Source organism: Nerophis lumbriciformis, linkage group LG06, assembly GCF_033978685.3.
Source record: "Nerophis lumbriciformis linkage group LG06, RoL_Nlum_v2.1, whole genome shotgun sequence".
In the NCBI taxonomy this organism is placed as follows: Eukaryota; Metazoa; Chordata; class Actinopteri; order Syngnathiformes; family Syngnathidae; genus Nerophis; species Nerophis lumbriciformis.
In genome coordinates this window covers 57319422-57339325 of record NC_084553.2, presented here as the reverse complement: position 1 = coordinate 57339325, position 19904 = coordinate 57319422, and the positions used below count along the sequence as shown (strand labels likewise).

The 19904-nt window shown below is 40.8% G+C and overlaps 1 protein-coding gene across 4 annotated transcripts in view; it reads left to right on the top strand.

The window, feature by feature from the left end:
- The window catches only part of LOC133608921 (BTB/POZ domain-containing protein kctd15), a 107350-nt gene that overhangs the window by 21688 nt on the left and 65758 nt on the right, over window positions 1–19904 (top strand). For all 4 annotated transcript variants that reach the window (XM_061964576.2, XM_061964574.2, XM_061964575.2 and 1 more), the window contains one exon: window positions 4330–4474. In XM_061964576.2, coding sequence (XP_061820560.1) covers window positions 4330–4474 — 145 coding nt within the window. The remainder of the gene's footprint in view (window positions 1–4329; window positions 4475–19904) is intronic.

Below are 19904 nucleotides of genomic sequence, written 5' to 3'. Positions count from 1 at the left end.
AGGGGGGGGTGGGGTATTTTCTTTTTTTTTTTCTTTTTCTTTTTCTTTTTTTTGGTCATAAAAAAGTGAGTGTAAATGGGGGAGGTATGGTTTTTGGGTTGGTGCACTAATTGTAAGTGTATCTTTTTTTTATGTGTTGATTTAATAAAACAAAAAAAAACAAATTTTTTATTTATTTTTTATTTATTAAAAAAAAATATATATTATTATTTTTATTTATTTTTTTGATTTAATAAAACAAAAAAAACAAAAAAAAATATTATTATTATATATTTTTTATTTTTTATTTTTATTTTTTTAATTTTATTTCTTGTGCGGCCCGGTACCAATCGACCGGTACCGGGCCGCGGCCTGGTGGTTGGGTACCACTGATATAACGTACACTTATTCAGCCTGTTGTTCACTATTGTTTATTTATTTTAAATTGCCTTTCAAATGTCTATTCTTGGTGTTGGGTTTTATCAAATAAATTTCCCCCAAAAATGCGACTTATATATGTTTTTTTCCTTCTTTATTATGCATTTTCGGCCGGTTTCGACTTATACTCCGGAGCGACTTATAGTCCGAAAAATACGGTAAATATAAAACTAATCATATTCTAACATGCTATAATGGTCCCTGGACCGGACTTTTGGACACACCTGCTGTAGGCAGAATGTCCCAATACTTTTGTCGACATATGCACGTAACCTTTTTATCCAATTGAACAGAATATGGAAACATGAGGAGAAGGCCAGCAGAGAGAAGGAAAGTGAGTGAGTGAGTGAGTGAGTGAGTGGAGGAGGTGGAGGGTGGTGGTGGCGGAGTGGGGTGGGGGGGTGAAAAAGAAAAAGAAAAACAGGCAGCATTTTAATTGCTTTTTAAAAAAGTGGAGATGAAAAACAGAGTTAGCCCTTAGGCGTATGGTGAAATTCTAGCTGGAAGAATTGCAAGACCATATGAGAAAGGAACACCTCGGGCCAAACAGGGAGATGAGTATTGGTTTTTTATAAAGCATTTTGCATCGATTTCCAGAGAGAAAAAGCGAGCGAGGGAGAGAAAATGGGAGGATGGAGACAGAAGAAAGAAAAGAAAGGAAAGAGGAGAAAGAGAAACGGTTTGGTTCTTAAAGCGGTCAAAGAAGAAACGTGAAAAGAGAATTTGTAGAGGTCAGCTGACCCCATACTGACTCAAACGCTGCCATTGCTATTAAATGAGTCAGAATTTTCCATGATGGCAGGGGGGATGGAATTATTGTACAATTATCTTTGTCACCCGACATATTAAAGAGCAGACGACAATAACAAGCCAGGACAATAACAGAACACATGTCTCGCTAAGGGACCCAAAGCGGGGAAAAAAACAATGGAAACTGTGTGAAATGCAGTGCCAGTATTCACTAACATTCCCTCCATTGTGCTGAAAAAAAGCACATTTATTGTGGCAGTAACAAGATGAAACATTAGGAAAAACAGCAGCCCCGAGCCCGACATCGCTTTTTAATTGTTAAAAAGCCACGTTCAACATTTGCAGAAAAAATGATGAATGCAAGCAGGAGGGCGCAGACCTCCGCCAAGGCCAAACATGTAGATAGATGCGGGATTAAAAGAGACATTTCAAAACAAATTGTTAACTGAAGGGTAAAAAAAAAAAGGGTTTATTATCATTTGTTTTAGGAAGTCTTTAAAAACAAGGGGAAATGTTGACTTTTTCATTTGAATACATGGAAATTAAAATACTCGGTCAAACTGTCTCCATTTGTTAACCCATTATTAGTATAGCTGAGATAGACTCCAGCACCCCCCGCGACCCCGAAAGGGACAAGCGGTAGAAAATGGATGGATGGATAGTACAGCCCCCGCCCCTCAACAGTCTTCTTTTTGTTCTAAGGCTGTCTACAATGATGAGAGGTGACTAAAATGGTCCTCCGTCCCTCATGCTTTTGTCCACCTTGGTCGAGACGCCTTGGCGGGGATCAAAACTGAAAGTTAACTTAACGTGTGTGTCGAGCGCACGCGCATTCTCCTCCAATCCAATCAATCCAATCCACTTTATTTATATAGCACATTTAAACAACAAAAATGTTTCCAAAGTGCTGCACAACAATATTAAAAACAATATTCAAATATTAACCTTAGCTCCACCAATGACTGAATAAAAACAAAAAAATAAATAAAAATATAAAAATAAATATGATTTAAAGGGTAAAACCATTTAAAGGAGTAAATAAAAAAAAAATCAAAATTTATTAAAAAAAAACAAAAAACACAGAGGACCACACAACTCATGTAGTGTTAAAAGCCAAAGAATAAAAGTGGGTTTTAAGACGAGACTTGGTATTTAATGACTGCATTAAACTGGAGAGACCAGGATACAGTCGTGGTCAAAAGTTGACATACACTTGTAAAGAACATAATGTCATGGCTGTCTTGAGTTTCCAATCATTTCTACGACTCTTATTTTTTTTGTGATAGAGTGATTGGAGCACATACTTGTTGGTCACAAGAAACATTCATGAAGTTTGGTTTCTTTAATGAATTTATTATGGGTCTACTGAAAATCTGCTGGGTCAAAAGTATACATACAGCAATGTTAATATTTGCTTACATGTCCCTTGGCAAGTTTCACTGCAATAAGGTGCTTTTGATAGTTGAATTTTTGACCACTCCATCCATCCATCTTCTTCCGAGATCGGGTCGCGGGGGCAGCAGCCTAAGCAGGGAAGCCCAGACTTCCCTCTCCCCAGCCACTTCGTCCAGCTCTTCCCGGGGGACCCCGAGGCGTTCCCAGGCCATCCGGGAGACATAGTCTTCCCAACGTGTCCTGGGTCTTCCCCGCGGCCTCCTACCGGTCGGACGTGCCCTAAACATCTCCCTAGGGAGGCGTTCGCGTGGCATCCTGACCAGATGCCCGAACCACCTCATCTGGCTCCTCTCCATGTGGAGGAGTAGCGGCTTTACTTTGAGCTCCTCCCGGATGGCAGAGCTTCTCACCCTATCTCTAAGGGAGAGCCCCGCCACCCGGCGGAGGAAACTCATTTCGATCCTGTCCTTTCGGTCATAACCCAAAGCTCATGACCATAGGTGAGGATGGGAACGTAGATCGACCGGTAAATTGAGAGCTTTGCCTTCCGGCTCAGCTCCTTCTTCACCACAACAGATCGATACAGCGTCCGCATTACTGAAGACGCCGCACCGATCCGCCTGTCGATCTCACGATCCACTCTTCCCTCACTCGTGAACAACACTCCTAGGTACTTGAACTCCTCCACTTGGGGCTCCTCTTGACAAAGTTGGTGCAGTTCAGCTAAATATGTTGGTTTTTCTGACATGGACTGGTTTCTTCAGCATTGTCAGGACTTTGGGAAGGCCATTCTAAAACCTTAATTCTAGCCCGATTTAGCCATTCCTTTACCACTTTTGACGTGTGTTTGGGGTCGCTGTCCTGTTGGAACACCCAACTGCGCCCAAGACCCAACCTCCGGGCTGATGACTTTAGGTTGTCCTGAAGAATTTTCATTGACCCATTTACTCTCTGTAAAACACCAGTTCCATTGGCAACAAAACAGGCCCAGAGCATAACACTACCACCACCATGCTTAACGGTAGGAATGGTGTTCCTGGGATTACCTTTTCTCCTCCAAACATATTGCTGGGTATTGTGGCCAAACAGCTACATTTTGGTTTCATCTGACCACAGAACTTTGTGTAAAAGGAAGTTAACCACGAGAAAACGTAGACAACAAGGTGACTACTGACAGTGTATGACAATGGTTCTCAATTATGGGCATGACAGAAAATAATGTATTTACATAGGCTCAATTTATACTACTTATTTAACTTTTTTCCTTTCTTTATCTGTATGTGTAAAGCTAGTTGCCTCTATTTCATTGTTCTCGCTTTACTTACAACAGTACTACACCATGTTATTGAGTATGAAAATGTACAGCATTGTACAGAATGGTTTCATATGTATTATTATTTTTATGTCCTAACATTAGTGAGTCACTCTCCTCCTTTTACCCGTTCCTGTTCCATTCCCCAGGTGCGTAACAGGCCAAGTAATAGCGGCGTAATGCTACATTGATGCCATTAGTCGTTATTTTTTTAAGTACACACGGCAAGTGTGCGTTGTTGCAATCTGTCCGTGGTAAGGGACACTTCAAACGAGTCTGGAATGGAGGAAAACGCCGCCTTGAGCTCCTTGTTTCAAGCCGCCATGCAAAAGCATTTTTTTCAAAAATTGAAAAATAAATGGAGGGTAATTGTTTCATGCATTTGAGGAGAGCGGGCTCATTCCATTAAACATTTGTGTGTGTGTGTGTGTGTGTTTGCTTGTGTCAATTTCCAGGATAAGTCGCCTGTTCAACGGTACCGAGCCCATCGTGTTGGACAGCTTGAAGCAGCACTACTTCATAGATCGTGACGGAGAGATATTCCGCTACATCCTCAGTTTCCTCAGGACCTGCAAATTGCTGCTTCCGGAAGACTTCAAGGTAAATGTCCTCACACTGAAACATCGGATGTCTCTGTACAACAACAAAAATGTGACTTTAAATCAGTACATAAACATTTTGAACACACACTTTGAATCCAGTAGACCCCCTCTAGCATAACTAGAGATGATGTTTGAGAAGAAATGATCGAGTTCGAGCCCATTTTCGAATCCTCGTATCGAACCGATTCCTTATCGATTCTCTTATCGAATCCAGATAGGTTGTTGTATATGGGAAAAAAAACACAATATCTGGTTTAACAAAAGCTCACTTTTATTTTCGTACCTAACCGACAGGAGTTTTTGTGTAAAAGTAGACAGTTTTATGTCGTCCACAGCTCCTTTACCACATGGGGTCCCCCAGGGCTCAATCCTTGCCCCAATTTTATTTGCGCTTTACCTTCTCCCCCTTGGTTCTATTTTTAGGAAGTACAGTATTGCATTTCATTTTTATGCCGATGATTGCCAGATTTATTTTCCCATGGCACAAAATAACACGGTTCAACGTCTTATTGACTGCCTGCACGACATCAAAGTCTGGCTTTCAGCTAACTTCCTGAGCCTAAATGAAGATAAAACAGAAGTTATGTTGTTCGGTCCAAGTCGCTCTCCCTCCCCCAACGTTGACCTCGGCACTCTGACCCCGTATCTCAGCGACTCTGTCACAAACCTGGGGGTAAGTTTGACTCAGATTTTAAATTCGAAAAACAAATCAGCAGCGTCGTTCAAAAAAGCTTTTATCAATTACGCCAAATAGCGAAAGTGAAACCGCTTCTATCAAGACATGATCTTGAGAAATTAATCCACGCTTTTATCTCGACTCGTCTTGACTACTGCAATGCCCTGTATGTTGGCATTAGCCAGGCCTCCCTCGCCCGCCTGCAGCTCGTGCAGAACTCTGCTGCTCGTCTGCTAACACAGACCCGCAGACGTGAGCACATCACCCCTATTTTAGCGTCCCTTCACTGGCTCCCTGTGCGTTACCGAATACATTTTAAACTCCTTTTATTTGTTTTTAAATGTCTAAACAACCTCGCGCCAACCTATCTCTCCGACCTCCTTCAGCCTTACTGCCCCACCCGATCCTTAAGATCAGCCGATCAGCTGCTGTTGACGGTCCCTGACACAAGGCTGAAGCTTAGAGGTGACAGAGCTTTCGCCGTTGCTGCTCCCAAGCTCTGGAACGACCTATCCCTGAGTGTTAGACAAGCCTCCTCTCTTCCTGTTTTTAAATCTCTCTTAAAAACATACTTTTATTCCATGGCTTTTAACACTGAGTGATATCCATCCTGCAATGGCGCCCCATAATACACCTGCTGTGAACCTGTTTTTATGTTTTTATTTATTCTATTTCAATTATTTATTTTTTATCGTGTTCTGTTTGTGTTGTGTTGTGTTTGCTCGGTACTCGTTTTATCTGTTAACCTGTTCATTGTACAGCACTTTGGCTACCCCTGTGGTAAATTTTAAATGTGCTCTATAAATAAAGTTGATTTGATTTGATTTGATTTGATTTTATGAGAAAAAAATAAAATAAAATAAATAAATAAATATTGACTGTTACCCCCCTAAAAAAATAAAATAAATACATATTGACTGTTGTTACCCAAAGTATATTAAGTGGGATTTTTCAGAAAAACAAATATATACAGTAACACAAAAACAACCTGTCTCTGTGATCACTATAGGTCAGGGATCGGCAACCCAAAATGTTAAAAGAGCCATATTGGACCAAAAATACAAAAACAAATTTGTCTGGAGCCTCAAAAAAATTAAAAGCCATATTACATACAGATAGTGTGTCATGAGATATAAATTGAATTAAGAGGACTTAAAGGAAACTAGATGAGCTCAAATATAGCTACAAACGAGGCATAATGATGCAATATGTACATATAGCTAGCCTAAATAGCATGTTAGCATCGATTAGCTTGCAGTCATGCAGTGACCAAATATGTCTGATTAGCACTCCACACAAGTCAATAACATCAACAAAACTCACCTTTGTGCATTCATGCACAACGTTAAAAGTGTGGTGGACAAAATGAGACGTAAAAAGAAGTGGCATAAAACACATCCTAGAAAGTCGGAGAAAGTTATACAAGTAAACAAACTACGGTGAGTTCAAGGACCGCCAAAATTAGTAGGACAAAACGGTGCTCGCCAAATACTCGAATCAGTGAAGCATGTTTAATATAAACAGTGTGCTTTATAACAATTATGGAGGTTTGTGTCATGGTTGTCCTCCTACAGAAACCATATTAAAACAACAACAAAAAATGTTCCCCCTCATCTTTTTCTATTATTCATACATTTTTGAAAAAGTTCCAGAGAGCCACTAGGGCGGCGCTAAAGAGCCGCATGCGGCTCTAGAGCCGCTGGTTGCCAACCCCTGCTATAGGTGAATAGCCATGCCTTGAGGCGTTTTTTCCGGTCCGTTATTTTTGCTGCTTGTGTGATGTCCCACAGGGCATTTCTTGTGGGACGGAATTCGTTCCCAGGGATTCGAATAAAGAACCAACTCTTTTTCTTTACTATAGTGGCCTCGATAACAGGAACCGGTTCTCAAAAAGGGATTCGAGTCCATGGAATCGGTTCTTTTCTTATCGAACGGTTCTTTTCTTAGCGAACAACCGGAAGAACCGGTTTCGAACATCATCCCTAAGCATAACCGTACAGTAAATAACAATGTGATTTATTAGGGGTTATTTTAAGGAAACCACCCCTAAAACACCCTGCTATTTAAACACAGCAATTAAACTTACAAAAAAAAATGGCATTTAGAGAAACAACAAATATTTACACATTTGCAGACATATTACACATTTACTGCTACATGGACCACTTTTTTTTATTATTAAAAAGGTACTTTTTTCCTGAAGGGAATTTTATTAAGGATTAATCTGATTAACATTATTTACAATCACACATCTTATGTACATGAAAATATTTGAGCACGCTGTATAGGACTACTATGATCATACACGGCAATTCTTGTAAAAAAAAAAAATGTCACTCATGTCTTGCTTTTGAGTATATTTTAATGGAATGAAAATCATTTTGATCAGTAGTTGGGAAGGAGTAGGACACACCAGCAGTAAAATTTATAATTTTGAACCAACTATTGGGTCAAGGAGCGCTAAATTGCATAACCCAATAGTTGGGTTTGGAATAACCCAAAATTGTATGGAAAAAACCCAGCTTTTGTGTTAAAAAAAATTAAACCAACATGAGTTAGCATAACTAAATTTTTGGGTTGAAAAAGTTGGGTTGAAATAATTAACCCAAAATATTGAGTTAAAATAACTCAAATTAGGGGTTCTGTCAGAGTGTGTTGGTGACGAACCCCAAGATGCAGAGATGGCGGCAGGCATTGAGCAGGAAAACATGATTTAATTTAACACTATAGCAAAAAAACAAACAAAAGGGTACGGTACAAACAAAAGGCGCGCACAAGGCGTAGAACAAACTTGGCTATGAACTAAAATAACACAAAGGGTAACTGTCGACAAGAAACAAAAACACTTACTGTGACACGAAGGAACTATGACATGAGCAGAGTGAACAAAAGTAGACAGAGCTACAACGACAAGTATTATGACAGGTAGTAGTGACAATAATCCAGCACTGACTGGAGAGGAAGGCAGGTTCAAATAGCAGCTGGTTGATTGACACCAGGTGTGGCCAGGTGCCAATCAGCCACAGCTGAGGGGACAAAGCACTCAGGGAGATAATCAGGAAATAACCAAAATAAGAGCGCTGACAGGAAATAGACAGGAAAAACCAAAACCTAACTGAACTGTCAGTGACAAACCTGACAGGTTCGTCCTTTTCTGAACCAGTAGTTGGGTTAAAATTGGGTTATTTTTTAACCCAACATTTTTTAGTGTGCACACTTGGGGAAAAGGTCACAAATTGGGGAAATTCCAAGTGGTTCTAGAGCCGCGGGTTGCCGACCCTCGATTTAGGGGCTAGGGAAGTGAATCCATATGGGATGGAAATGAGCAACACTGTTGTTACTTAGTTACACAATAGTGGCAGCAATCTATAATGATTGTTTTTTTTCTTTTTTTACATTGCGTAGAAAACCCAATGCTAAATTTGTGATCAGTCCGTCCACAATGTTTACAAAACCTTTTGCTAGCCAGCTAACATTAGCAGCTAGTTTACGTAGAAAAATACCTTGTTGACAAGTTTATTGTACCACCTAGTTTCCAGTGATATTAGTGAGCTGTAAGATATTATAAAACATTTTTGTATACACTGCAAAAAGTCAGTGTTTAAAATAAAAAAAAAAAAATACAATAATTAGGGGTATTTTATTTGAAGTAAGCAAAATTATCTGCCAATAGAACAAGAAAATTCGGCTTGTCAAGACTTTCCAAAACAAGTAAAATGATCTAACCTCAATGAACCCAAAAATACCTTAAATTAAGTATATTCTCACTAATAACAAGTGCACTTTTCTCGGTAAAAAAAAAAATTAAACCTTTTTGCTCAATATGTTGAAAAATATTCTTAAATGAAGTAAATGCTAGTGCCATTATCTTGACATGATGATATGCGCTCGGCATCATGTTTTTTTTTTCATGCTTGAAGTAAGAAATTATTACTTGAAAAAAGTAGTTTTATACTTGTGAGTGTTGATGACACAGCTTTGCAACAGTTGATATTCTAGCTTCAAGCATGTTTTACTCAATATAGGTCATCAAATCTCAGCAACAAGCTGTAATATCTTACTGAGATCATTTAGGACCAAAACACTTAAAACAAGTAAAACACTCGAACATAAAATCTGCTTAGTGAGAAGAATTATCTTATCAGACAGAAAATAAGCAAATATCACCCTTATTTGAGATATTTCATCTTACTTAGATTTCAGTTTTTGCAGTGTAACCCTAAATATATTCAAAATATCGATCCTTAAAACGAAAGCAACACAACTATGATGGATACAAAAGAAATGAGTACACAAATATTGCAACACCATATAGACGGCCATTGTTGTTTTGGTTGCCTATACCCAACTTTTTACATGCGAACAATGACAAAGTTACATTGCTGATCACTTTCCATAACCATGTAAGTATGTATCCTACATTTTGTGGGTTTTTTTTGGATGTGCTGCTACTTTCACTTCGCTTCCGTGGAACTTTAATTCACCCATTAGGTCATAAAATCTCAGCAACAAGCTGTAATATCTTACTGAGATCATTTAGGACCAAAACCCTTAAAACAAGTAAAACATTCTAACATAAAATCTGCTTAGTGAGAAGAATTATCTTATCAGACAGAAAATAAGCAAATATCACCCTTATTTGGGATATTTAATCTTACTTAGATTTCAGTTTTTGCAGTGTACCATTGCTTTATTATTTTATTCCCGTTTCGGCGTACAGCATGTGTTATTCTGGTGATTAATATCTGGCTATTTATCCAAATAGTAAGCTTAACAAATATGTGTTTTAAAGGGGAACATTATCACAATTTCAGAATGGTTAAAACCATTAAAAATCAGTTCCCAGTGGCTTATTATATTTTTCGAAGTTTTTTTCAAAATTTTACCCATCATGCAATATCCCTAAAAAAAAGCTTCAAAGTGCCTGATTTTAACCATCGTTATATACACCCGTCCATTTTCCTGTGACGTCACATAGTGAAGCCAACACAAACAAACATGGCGGAAAGAACAGCAAGCTATAGCGACATTAGCTCGGATTCAGACTCGGATTTCAGCGGTTTAAGCGATTCAACAGAATTGAAGAAGAAGAAACTGAAGCTATTGAGCCATGTCGGTTTGAACCGTATGCAAGCGAAACCGACGAAAACGACACGACAGCCAGCGACACGGGAGAAAGCGAGGACGAATTCGGCGATCGCCTTCTAACCAACGATTGGTATGTGTTTGTTTGGCATTAAATGAAACTAACAACTATGAACTAGGTTTACAGCATATGAAATACATTTGGCAACAACATGCACTTTGAGAGTGCAGACAGCCCAATTTTCATCAATTAATATATTCTGTAGACATACCCTCATGTCAGCAGGCCAGGGAAGCTAGGGTCGATATTCTTCTCTTGATCATCTTCGGGACGGTGTGAGCCAAGACATCCAGGGGGTTTAGCTCGCTCGTCTGCGGGAACAAACTGCCGCCATTGCTTGCCGTGCTAGCGAGGTCCTTTGTCCCTGAATTGCTCACACACTCCGGCAGATTCAATGGGCGTCTGGCGGCAGATTTCTTTGACTTTATCGTTGGAAATGCATCTGCTTTGAGTGTCGCAGGATATCCACACATTCTTGCCATCTCTGTCGTAGCATAGCTTTCGTCGGTAAAGTGTGCAGAACAAACGTCCAATTTCTTGCCACTTTCGCATCTTTGGGCCACTGGTGCAACTTGAATCCGTCCCTGTTGGTGTTGTTACACCCTCCGACAACACACCGACGAGGCATGATGTCTCCAAGGTACGGAAAACAGTCGAAAAAACGGAAAATAACAGAGCTGATTTGACTCGGTGTTTGAGAAAATGGCGGATTGCTTCCTGATGCGGCGTCACGTTGTGACGTCATCGCTCCGAGAGCGAATATTAGAAAGGCGTTTAATTCGCCAAAATTCACCCATTTAGAGTTCGGAAATCGGTTCAAAAAATATATGGTCATTTTTCTGCAACATCAAGGTATATATTGACGCTTACATAGGTCTGGTGATAATGTTCCCCTTTAAAGAAAGGAAAAGAAAATCTGCTGACCCTGGTAAAGTTAGTCTAATTGTACGAATAAACACTGATACTGTTATGTTTATTTAATGCGCCGTTTTGTGGGCGGTCTTATTTACGTGGCTCACCTTCGACAGCGTCTTCTCCCCGTCATCTTTGTTGTAGCGGTGTAGCGTGCAAGGACGGGAGTGGAAGAAGTGTCAAAAGATGGCGCTAACTGTTTTAATGACATTCAGACTTTACTTCAATCAATAACGGCGCAGCATCTCCTCATCCGGAAATAACAAAAAGGCCAGAAATGTGTCCCGTGAAAACCGTCTCTCAACCGGAACTCAAATAACTAAAGGTCCTTGGGTGAATAATGTCAACTCACTACACCGGTATGTTTTAGCGCTTTCATGGCGAGTTCACTGACAGATATAAGTAAGAAATTTACACTACTTTATATAAGAAATGGCAACAGCAGAGGATGAATGTCCCATAACAAGAAGATAGAGAAAAGGTAGGCCCAGCCAACCTGTCTGACAAGCCTGTAAATATGTTGGTCATGTATGATGTCTTTTTGCGATTTTTGTCCGTGATGTGTAATGTCTATTGTTTAAATGTACAGCAGTGTAAATTAATTTCCCCACGGGGACCAATAAATCTAAATCTTAATCTAAAAAATCAAAATCTAAAAAGGAGAAGCTTATCGACTACGTTGTCGGCACTAACTACAAAGGCGGACACGCATATATTTTCAGGGTTTATGCAGATCCCAAATACAGATCAGAAGGTAAGAAAAGTTGCTTTTGCATAATATTGCGAAACAAAACGCCAGATAATATGTCTTACCTTATACACACACCATAATGATACTTGTATGTTTAATGCGCATACAATCCATCAAGCCGTGCGGATTCATAGCTTACCAATTCGTTGTGGCTTGTGCAGCCCTTTGAGACACTCGTGATTTAGGGCTATATAAGTAAACTTTGATTGATTGATTGATTGAATCAAGCCACTTCCTGGTTGAGGCTTATTCTGCGATATCGTTTATGCTTCTCATGGCTTCTAATCCACCTTAACTGAAATGACCTTTCCACTCCAGTCGGGCGAGCTTCGGTTCATCATTCCCTACTAGGGAACAAGGCGAAACCGAGCCGATTAGAGCCCGGGGCCAACTCTCGGGGGCCCCACAGAGAGTCTGAACCAAATCCAGAAACCTCAAAGAACAGAACATGACATGAAAGCCCTGCATATTTTGGCAAATGATGGTCTGACTCAGTAGCGATTAGTTTTACCGCCTGCTTTATTCATGCTTTGCCTCGCCTTCTGTGAAGTCTTGACAGTCCAATCAGGCGCCGCGCTGGAGGAGAATGCGTCCGACTTCATTGTTTCGACTCATTACAGTCCCCTCGCATAAGCCCGTGTTGATCTGCATACCTTTCAATTTGCGAGAAGCCAGAGTTAAGGGGGGGGGGGAATGCAAATAGTGCGAGGCAGAATTGAGCATGTCCTTATCTGAACACAATCAGGCTTGCCGTCGCCCCGGGCCTGGGTCTGTTCTGCTGCTGGCAGCCGCAGCCTTGTGTGTTTTGTTAAATCAATGTGAAAGTCTGAGCAGAATAGCAACAGGAAAAAATGTTCAGCCTACATCAGCGGAGCGAAAATATTCGCTATTAATAATCCCCCTCGTTATTCAGCGTACCATTAATCACACAGGAGTAAGCAACGTGCTTATAAGATGTGCTTATACACCGTCGAGTTTGTGCTTTACATCGATGATGCTTTGCCTCTTCGGGGGATGGATCCTATTATTTGTACGTAAACGTGCAAAAGCCGCAAGTCACCTCAAGCTTTGTTTTTTTATGCTGAACCAACATAGTAGTGGCTATCCCTCTTCTTCAGACAATGACCGTCGCTATTCCAGGGTTCAATCAATGTCAATCAATGTTTATTTACATAGCCCTAAATCACAAGTGTCTCAAAGGGCTGCACAAGCCACAACGACATCCTCGGTACAGAGCCCACATAAGGGCAAGGAAAAACTCACCCCAGTGGGACGTCGATGTGAATGACTATGAGAAACCTTGGAGAGGAGACCGAATGCAATGGATGTCGAGTGGGTCTGACATAATATTGTGAGAGTCCGGTCCTTAGTGGATCCAACATAATAGTAAGAGTCCAGTCCATAGTGGGGCCAGCAGGGAACCATCCCGAGCGGAGACGGGTCAGCAGCGGAGAGATGTTCCCAACCGATGCACAGGCGAGCGGTCCACCCCGGGTCCCGACTCTGGACAACCAGCACTTCATCCATGGCCACCGGACCTGTGTCCCCCCTCGACAAGGGAGAGGGGGGAGCAGAGGAGAAAGGAAAAGAAACGGCAGAGCAACTGGTCCAAAAAAGGGGGGCTATTTAAAGGGGAACATTATCAGCAGACCTATGTAAGCGTCAATATATACCTTGATGTTGCAGAAAAAAGACCATATATTTTTTTAACCGATTTCCAAACTCTAAATGGGTGAATTCTGGCGAATTAAACGCCTTTCTATTATTCACTCTCGTGACGTCACATCGGGAAGCAATCCGCCATTTTCTCAAACACATTACAAACACCGAGTCAAATCAGCTCTGTTATTTTCCGTTTTTTCGACTGTTTTCCGTACCTTGGAGACATCATGCCTCGTCGGTGTGTTGTCGGAGGGTGTAACAACACCAACAGGGACGGATTCAAGTTGCACCAGTGGCCCAAAGATGCCAAAGTGGCAAGAAATTGGACGTTTGTTCCGCACACTTTACCGACGAAAGCTATGCTACGACAGAGATGGACCCTAGCTTCCCTGGCCTGCTGACATCAACTCCAAAACTGGACAGATCAGCTTTCAGGAAAAGAGAGCGGATGAGGGTATGTCTACAGAATATATTAATTGATGAAAACTGGGCTGTCTGCACTTTCAAAGTGCATCTGGTTGCCAAATGTATTTCATATGCTGTAAACCTAGTTCATAGTTGTTAGTTTCCTTTAATGCCAAACAAACACATACCAATCGTTGGTTAGAAGGCGATCGCCGAATTCGTCCTCGCTTTCTCCCGTGTCGCTGGCTGTCGTGTCGTTTTCGTCGGTTTCGCTTGCATACGGTTCAAACCGATATGGCTCAATAGCTTCAGTTTCTTCTTCAATTTCGTTTTCGCTACCTGCCTCCACACTACAACCATCCGTTTCAATACATGCGTAATCTGTTGAATCGCTTAAGCCGCTGAAATCCGAGTCTGAATCCGAGTTAATGTCTCTATACCTTGCTGTTCTAGCCGCCATGTTTGTTTGTATTGGCATCACTATGTGACGTCACAGGAAAATGGACGGGTGTATATAACGATGGTTAAAATCAGGCACTTTGAAGCTTTTTTTAGGGATATTGCGTGATGGGTAAAATTTTGAAAAAAACTTTGAAAAATAAAAAAAGCCACTGGGAACTGATTTTTAATGGTTTTAACCCTTCTGAAATTGTGATAATGTTCCCCTTTAAAGGCTAGAGTATACAAATGAGTTTTAAGATGGGACTTAAATGCTTCTACTGAGGTAGCATCTCTAACTGTTACCGGGAGGGCATTCCATAGTACTGGAGCCGGAATAGAAAACGCTCTATAGCCCGCAGACTTTTTTTGGGCTCTGGGAATCACTAATAAACCGGAGTTCTTTGGTTGAATCGGGATTGTCGTTGTATCCAAATATTCACCACTTAGGCCCCTTCCATGTCTACACTAAGTCGTTTAACCCCTTGAACGAATAATTATTTAGCTTAAGCCCCGTTTCAGCCACACTTAAACCATCGTTTTGTCATAATCTGTGGTCTGGATTATGTTTTTGTTATTTTTTGTTAGTTTTGGACTCTTTTAGTTCCTGTTTGCGCTCCCTTGTTTGTTTGGTTACCATGGCGACTTGTTAGTTTCACCTGCCTCTGGTGTTCGGGACACGCACTTGCTCTAATCAAGAAGACCATTATTTAAGCCTGTCTTTGCCAGTCAGTCGTCCTGGCGTCATTGCTTAGTTCATGCTGCTCGTTCCATGTCTGATTCCACAGTTATGCTAGTTGCTCCATGCCATAGTTTGGTTAGTTGTTTTCATGTCTAAAATGTCATGTTTCATGTCCTAAGTTTTTTGCCTTAGCTTCCGCGTGCGATAGGCACGCTTGCCTTCGGGTTGTTTTCTGTTTTTTTGTAATTTGTTGAGTGTTAGTTGAATAATTAAATATGTTCCTACCTTCACGCCTTGTCCGGAATAGTCCGATTGCCAGAGGTGTGGACTCGAGTCACATGACTTGGACTCGAGTCAGACTCGAGTCATGAATTTGATGACTTTAGACTCGACTTGACAAAATGTAAAAAGACTTGCAACTCGACTTAGACTTTAACATCAATGACTTGTGACTTCACTTGGACTTGAGCCTTTTGAATTGACATGACTTGACATGACTTGCTACTTTCCCCAAAACCCAAAGATGAAAAAGTTATTCTGGAGCGCTCCGTATTTTTCATTGTGTACTTGTCTATCAGCGTGTGTCAGCTGGTGTGGTCTCAGTACAACAGCCAATCAAATTAGATCTACTTTGTTTTCATCACACAGCATTCATCCAATCAAATTGCAGGACAACCAACGAAGAAGACATGTCCAAACCACACGCCAGTGAACAAAAAATGATACCTAAAATAATTTCGTTTGGGTATAAAAATTACGAGGTGGTCAACACAAAACGGTTTGCAGTATGCAACACATGCGGTTCCAAAATTACTGATGGAGAGGCAACAACGTACTTCCAACTTCGTCCGGCATTTGAAGTTGCACAAAGAAGGGTAAGTTTTGAATGTAAGATAACGTTTATTGGCTAAGTAACGTGACTTTTATTTGCTGTGTAGTTAAATCAGTGAGGCTGTAAACTCACTGCTAACGTTATAACGTTATTGCAAACACGGGAATCTGTTGCAGTTCACTACCTTATTCATACTTTTTGTTCAGTGATTTTTTTTAAGCAGGGTTACGTTAGTCAATATATCACACGTAACGTTAGACGGCGGTCAGCAGCACCGCGTATTTTAGCCACCTAAAAAAAGACAAAAATAGTAAAATAAAGGTCAGTTAAAATGTATACTATATTATGAATATGTGTACCGTTTTAGCTAGCTTTCTGACATACTGTTGGTTGTTTACCTCAGTGATCCCCAACCACCGGGCCACGGCCCGGTACTGGTCCGTGGATCGATTGGTATCGGGCCGCACAAGAAATAATTTTTATTTTTTAATTTTTTTAATTAAATCAACATAAAAAACACAAGATACACTTACAAGTAGTGCACCAACCCAAAACAACTCTCTCCCCCCTTTTGTTCTGGGCATTGAACATGAAGACTCTTCCTTCACTGTTCCGAGTGGCCATGAGAGTCTTGGCAGTGCCTGCCTCCAGTGCTCCAGTGGAGCGAGTTTTCAGCCATGGTGGCATCATACTACGCCCCCATCGTGCACAAATGACTGACAGACTCTTGGCTAATTTGGTCTTTTGCAAATGCAATGCAGCATAGGGCCCTGACATATAAAAAGTACAACTTTTTTGTTATGTTCACGTATATGTCATGTTTTTTCAATGTTAACACTTTTGTACAAATAAGTACATTTGCACTTTATTTTTCAATGTGTTTGTTCTGTAAAGGAATGAGTTAATGTTTAAAATGACTGGTTAATAGTGCTATTATAAAGTGCAATGTCAGCACAATTTTCTTTCCTGCAATTTAAAATGCACTTGTTTTAATAAATAAATACAGCGTTTGAAAAGCATACACAATCTGTGTTAATATATTAGTCTGTGGTTAAAAGGACTTGAAAGGACTCGAAACTCAAAATGCAGGACTTAGGACTTGACTTGAGACTTTCCAGTCTTGACTTTGGACTTGACTCGGGGCTTGCCTGTCTTGACTCGGGACTTGACTCGGACTTGAGGGCAAAGACTTGAGACTTACTTGTGACTTGCAAAACAATGACTTGGTCCCACCTCTGCCGATTGCTTCCCGGGAGAACAATCCTCGCAGTAAGCTGCGACCCCTCCATCATGACACGTTTAAGGTCCCTCTCTTCGGACAAATGTATACACAGCTAAGTGTGCAGTGTGTTTTTTTGAATCTCCGGCACATAGCTTTGTATGGACTCATTGATGGTTTACAAAGTGAGTTTGGAGAGGAAGTGACGTCAGAAAGAACGCGCCACAGCCAGCTTCATAATACAGCGGTTTCGTAACTCGAAGCTAACCACTGGAAATATGAAGGCGAGTCATCCAGACATGCCCGTGTTTCTCCTTCCGTCTGTTTTGATTGATTGAGACTTTTATTAGTAGATTGCACAGTACAGTACATAATCCGTGCAATTGACCACTAAATGGTAACACCCCAATAAGTTTTTCAACTTGTTTAAATCGGCGTCCATGTTAATCAATTCATGGTATAAATATATACTATCAGCATAATACAGTCATCACACAAGTTAATCATCAGAGTATATACAATAAATTATTTACATTATTTACAATCCGGGGGGTGGAATGTGGAGGAGGTTGGGGCGGAGGGGTTAGGTTTGGTTGATATCAGCACTTCAGTCATCAACAATAATAAAATCTGAGAAATGGACATTGAAACAGTGTAGGTCTGACTTGGTAGGATATGTACAGCGAGCAGTGAACATAGTGAGCTCAGAAAGCATAAGAACAAGTATATACATTTGATTATTTACCATTTGATTAATTACAATCCGGGGAGGTGGGATGTGGTGGGGGGAGGGTGTTAGTCTCGGGTTGTAGTTGCCTGGAGGTGTTCTTTTAGTGCGGTTTTGAAGAAGGGTACAGATGCACTTTCTTTTACACCTGTTTGGAGTGCATTCCATATTGATGTGGCATAGAAGGAGAATGAGTTAAGACCTTTGTTAGATCGGAATCTGGGTTTAACATGGTTTGTGGAGCTCCCCCTGGTGTTGTGGTTATGGCGGTCATTTACGTTATGAAAGTAGTTTGACATGTACTTCGGTATCAGGGAGGTGTAGCGAATTTTATAGACTAGGCTCGGTGCAAGTTTTTTTACTCTGTCCTCCACCCTGAGCCAGCCCACTTTGGAGAAGTGGGTAGGAGTGAGGTGTGATCTGGGGTGGAGTTCTAGAAATAACCTAACTAGATTGTTCTGGGATGTTTGGAGTCTGGATTTGAGGGTTTTGGAGGTGCTGGGGTACCAGGAGGTGCATGCGTAATCGACCAGGGAGGAGAATCTGTAGAGAAATCTTGTTCGTTGGTTGACCTTTTTGATTACCTTGGTTGCCATTTTATCACAGGAAAGATTAGCCTCTAGGTGACCTCATCTTTCCTGGTAATAACAATGTCACCCAATTTAATAGTGAAGTCACTGACTTTGTTAAGGTTGATTTGGGACCCAAATAGGATGGATTCCGTTTTACCTAAGTGTACAGACACTTGTGGAAATCACACATGAATACCTTAAGAGAAAGCTATTGCAGCTATTTCGGATACAACACATCTCAGACGGCAAGAGAACTTTCCAATATCCGGGTCAGCTGTGATTCTCCTTCGCGAAAAACTTCATCCATTTCTCGAAGGAGAGTCAACAAGAATGCGAGCTCCCGTGGATGTGATGGAAAAAAATAGTGTGTGCTTTGTATTACCTGGCCGTCGAGGGAAAACTATGGAAAACAGCGAATGAGTTTGGACTGGCAAAGCAGACTGTATCCGCCATGTATATCGTGGTCTCGCCGTCTAGGTGCAGAGTATATAAAGTCACCAAAAAGGAATGGGCAATGAAGGTGAAGGCAAAAGAGTGAGGAGTGTCCTTACCAGATATCTAGATCCCTAGTTTGATTGATGTAAAATGTTTTTTTTCACATTGTTTACGTGTCTAATCAAGATTTGATTAATTTATGATGGCTCAGGCGGGATTCACTACAATAGGGCTGGATTCCAGTTGATTGAAATACCACAACACTGGTTATTGTTCAGATAAGTTACATTTAATTTAAGAACTTGCACACAAAGCAACACTGGAGGTGACTATGACGTTTGCATTTTCCGAGCATGCGTACTAGGTCGTGTTGCCGTGGCAGACGGAGGGGGGAGGGGATCTTGAACGGTGGCATTGATGTGTGTGGACAAGGATAAGGTTAGGTGTGATTTACCCTGGATAACCTTATCCGGCTTGGTGTAAATGGGGCCTAAGCTGGCTAAGGTTATCCATGGTAAATCCCGCCTAACCTTATCTTTGTCCACACACACACAATGGTCGTTTAAGAGCCCCTCCCACCTAGTAAGCATGCGCACGTCATAGTCACCTCCAGTGTTGCTTTGTGTGCAAGTTCTTAAATGTAACTTATCTGAACAATATCCAGTGGCAGTATATAGGGATGTCCGATAATATCGGACTACCGATATTATCGGTATACTGCATAAGAAGAGACACATAAATAACTGACAACATTTTTTTTCCATACAATTATGTTAAACTAAATTAAATAAACTAAATTAATAATGAATATGTTTCTTTACTAACATTTTTCACCACTTTTGCGCTTAAACCTCTCTATGACTTTAGCTCAAGACTTGTTTTGTTTGTTTAAGATGATCATGACTGCGGGCAGCACGGTGGTAAGCACTCATGCCTCACAAGGGGTTTTGTTCCCGGGCTTAGGGTCTTTC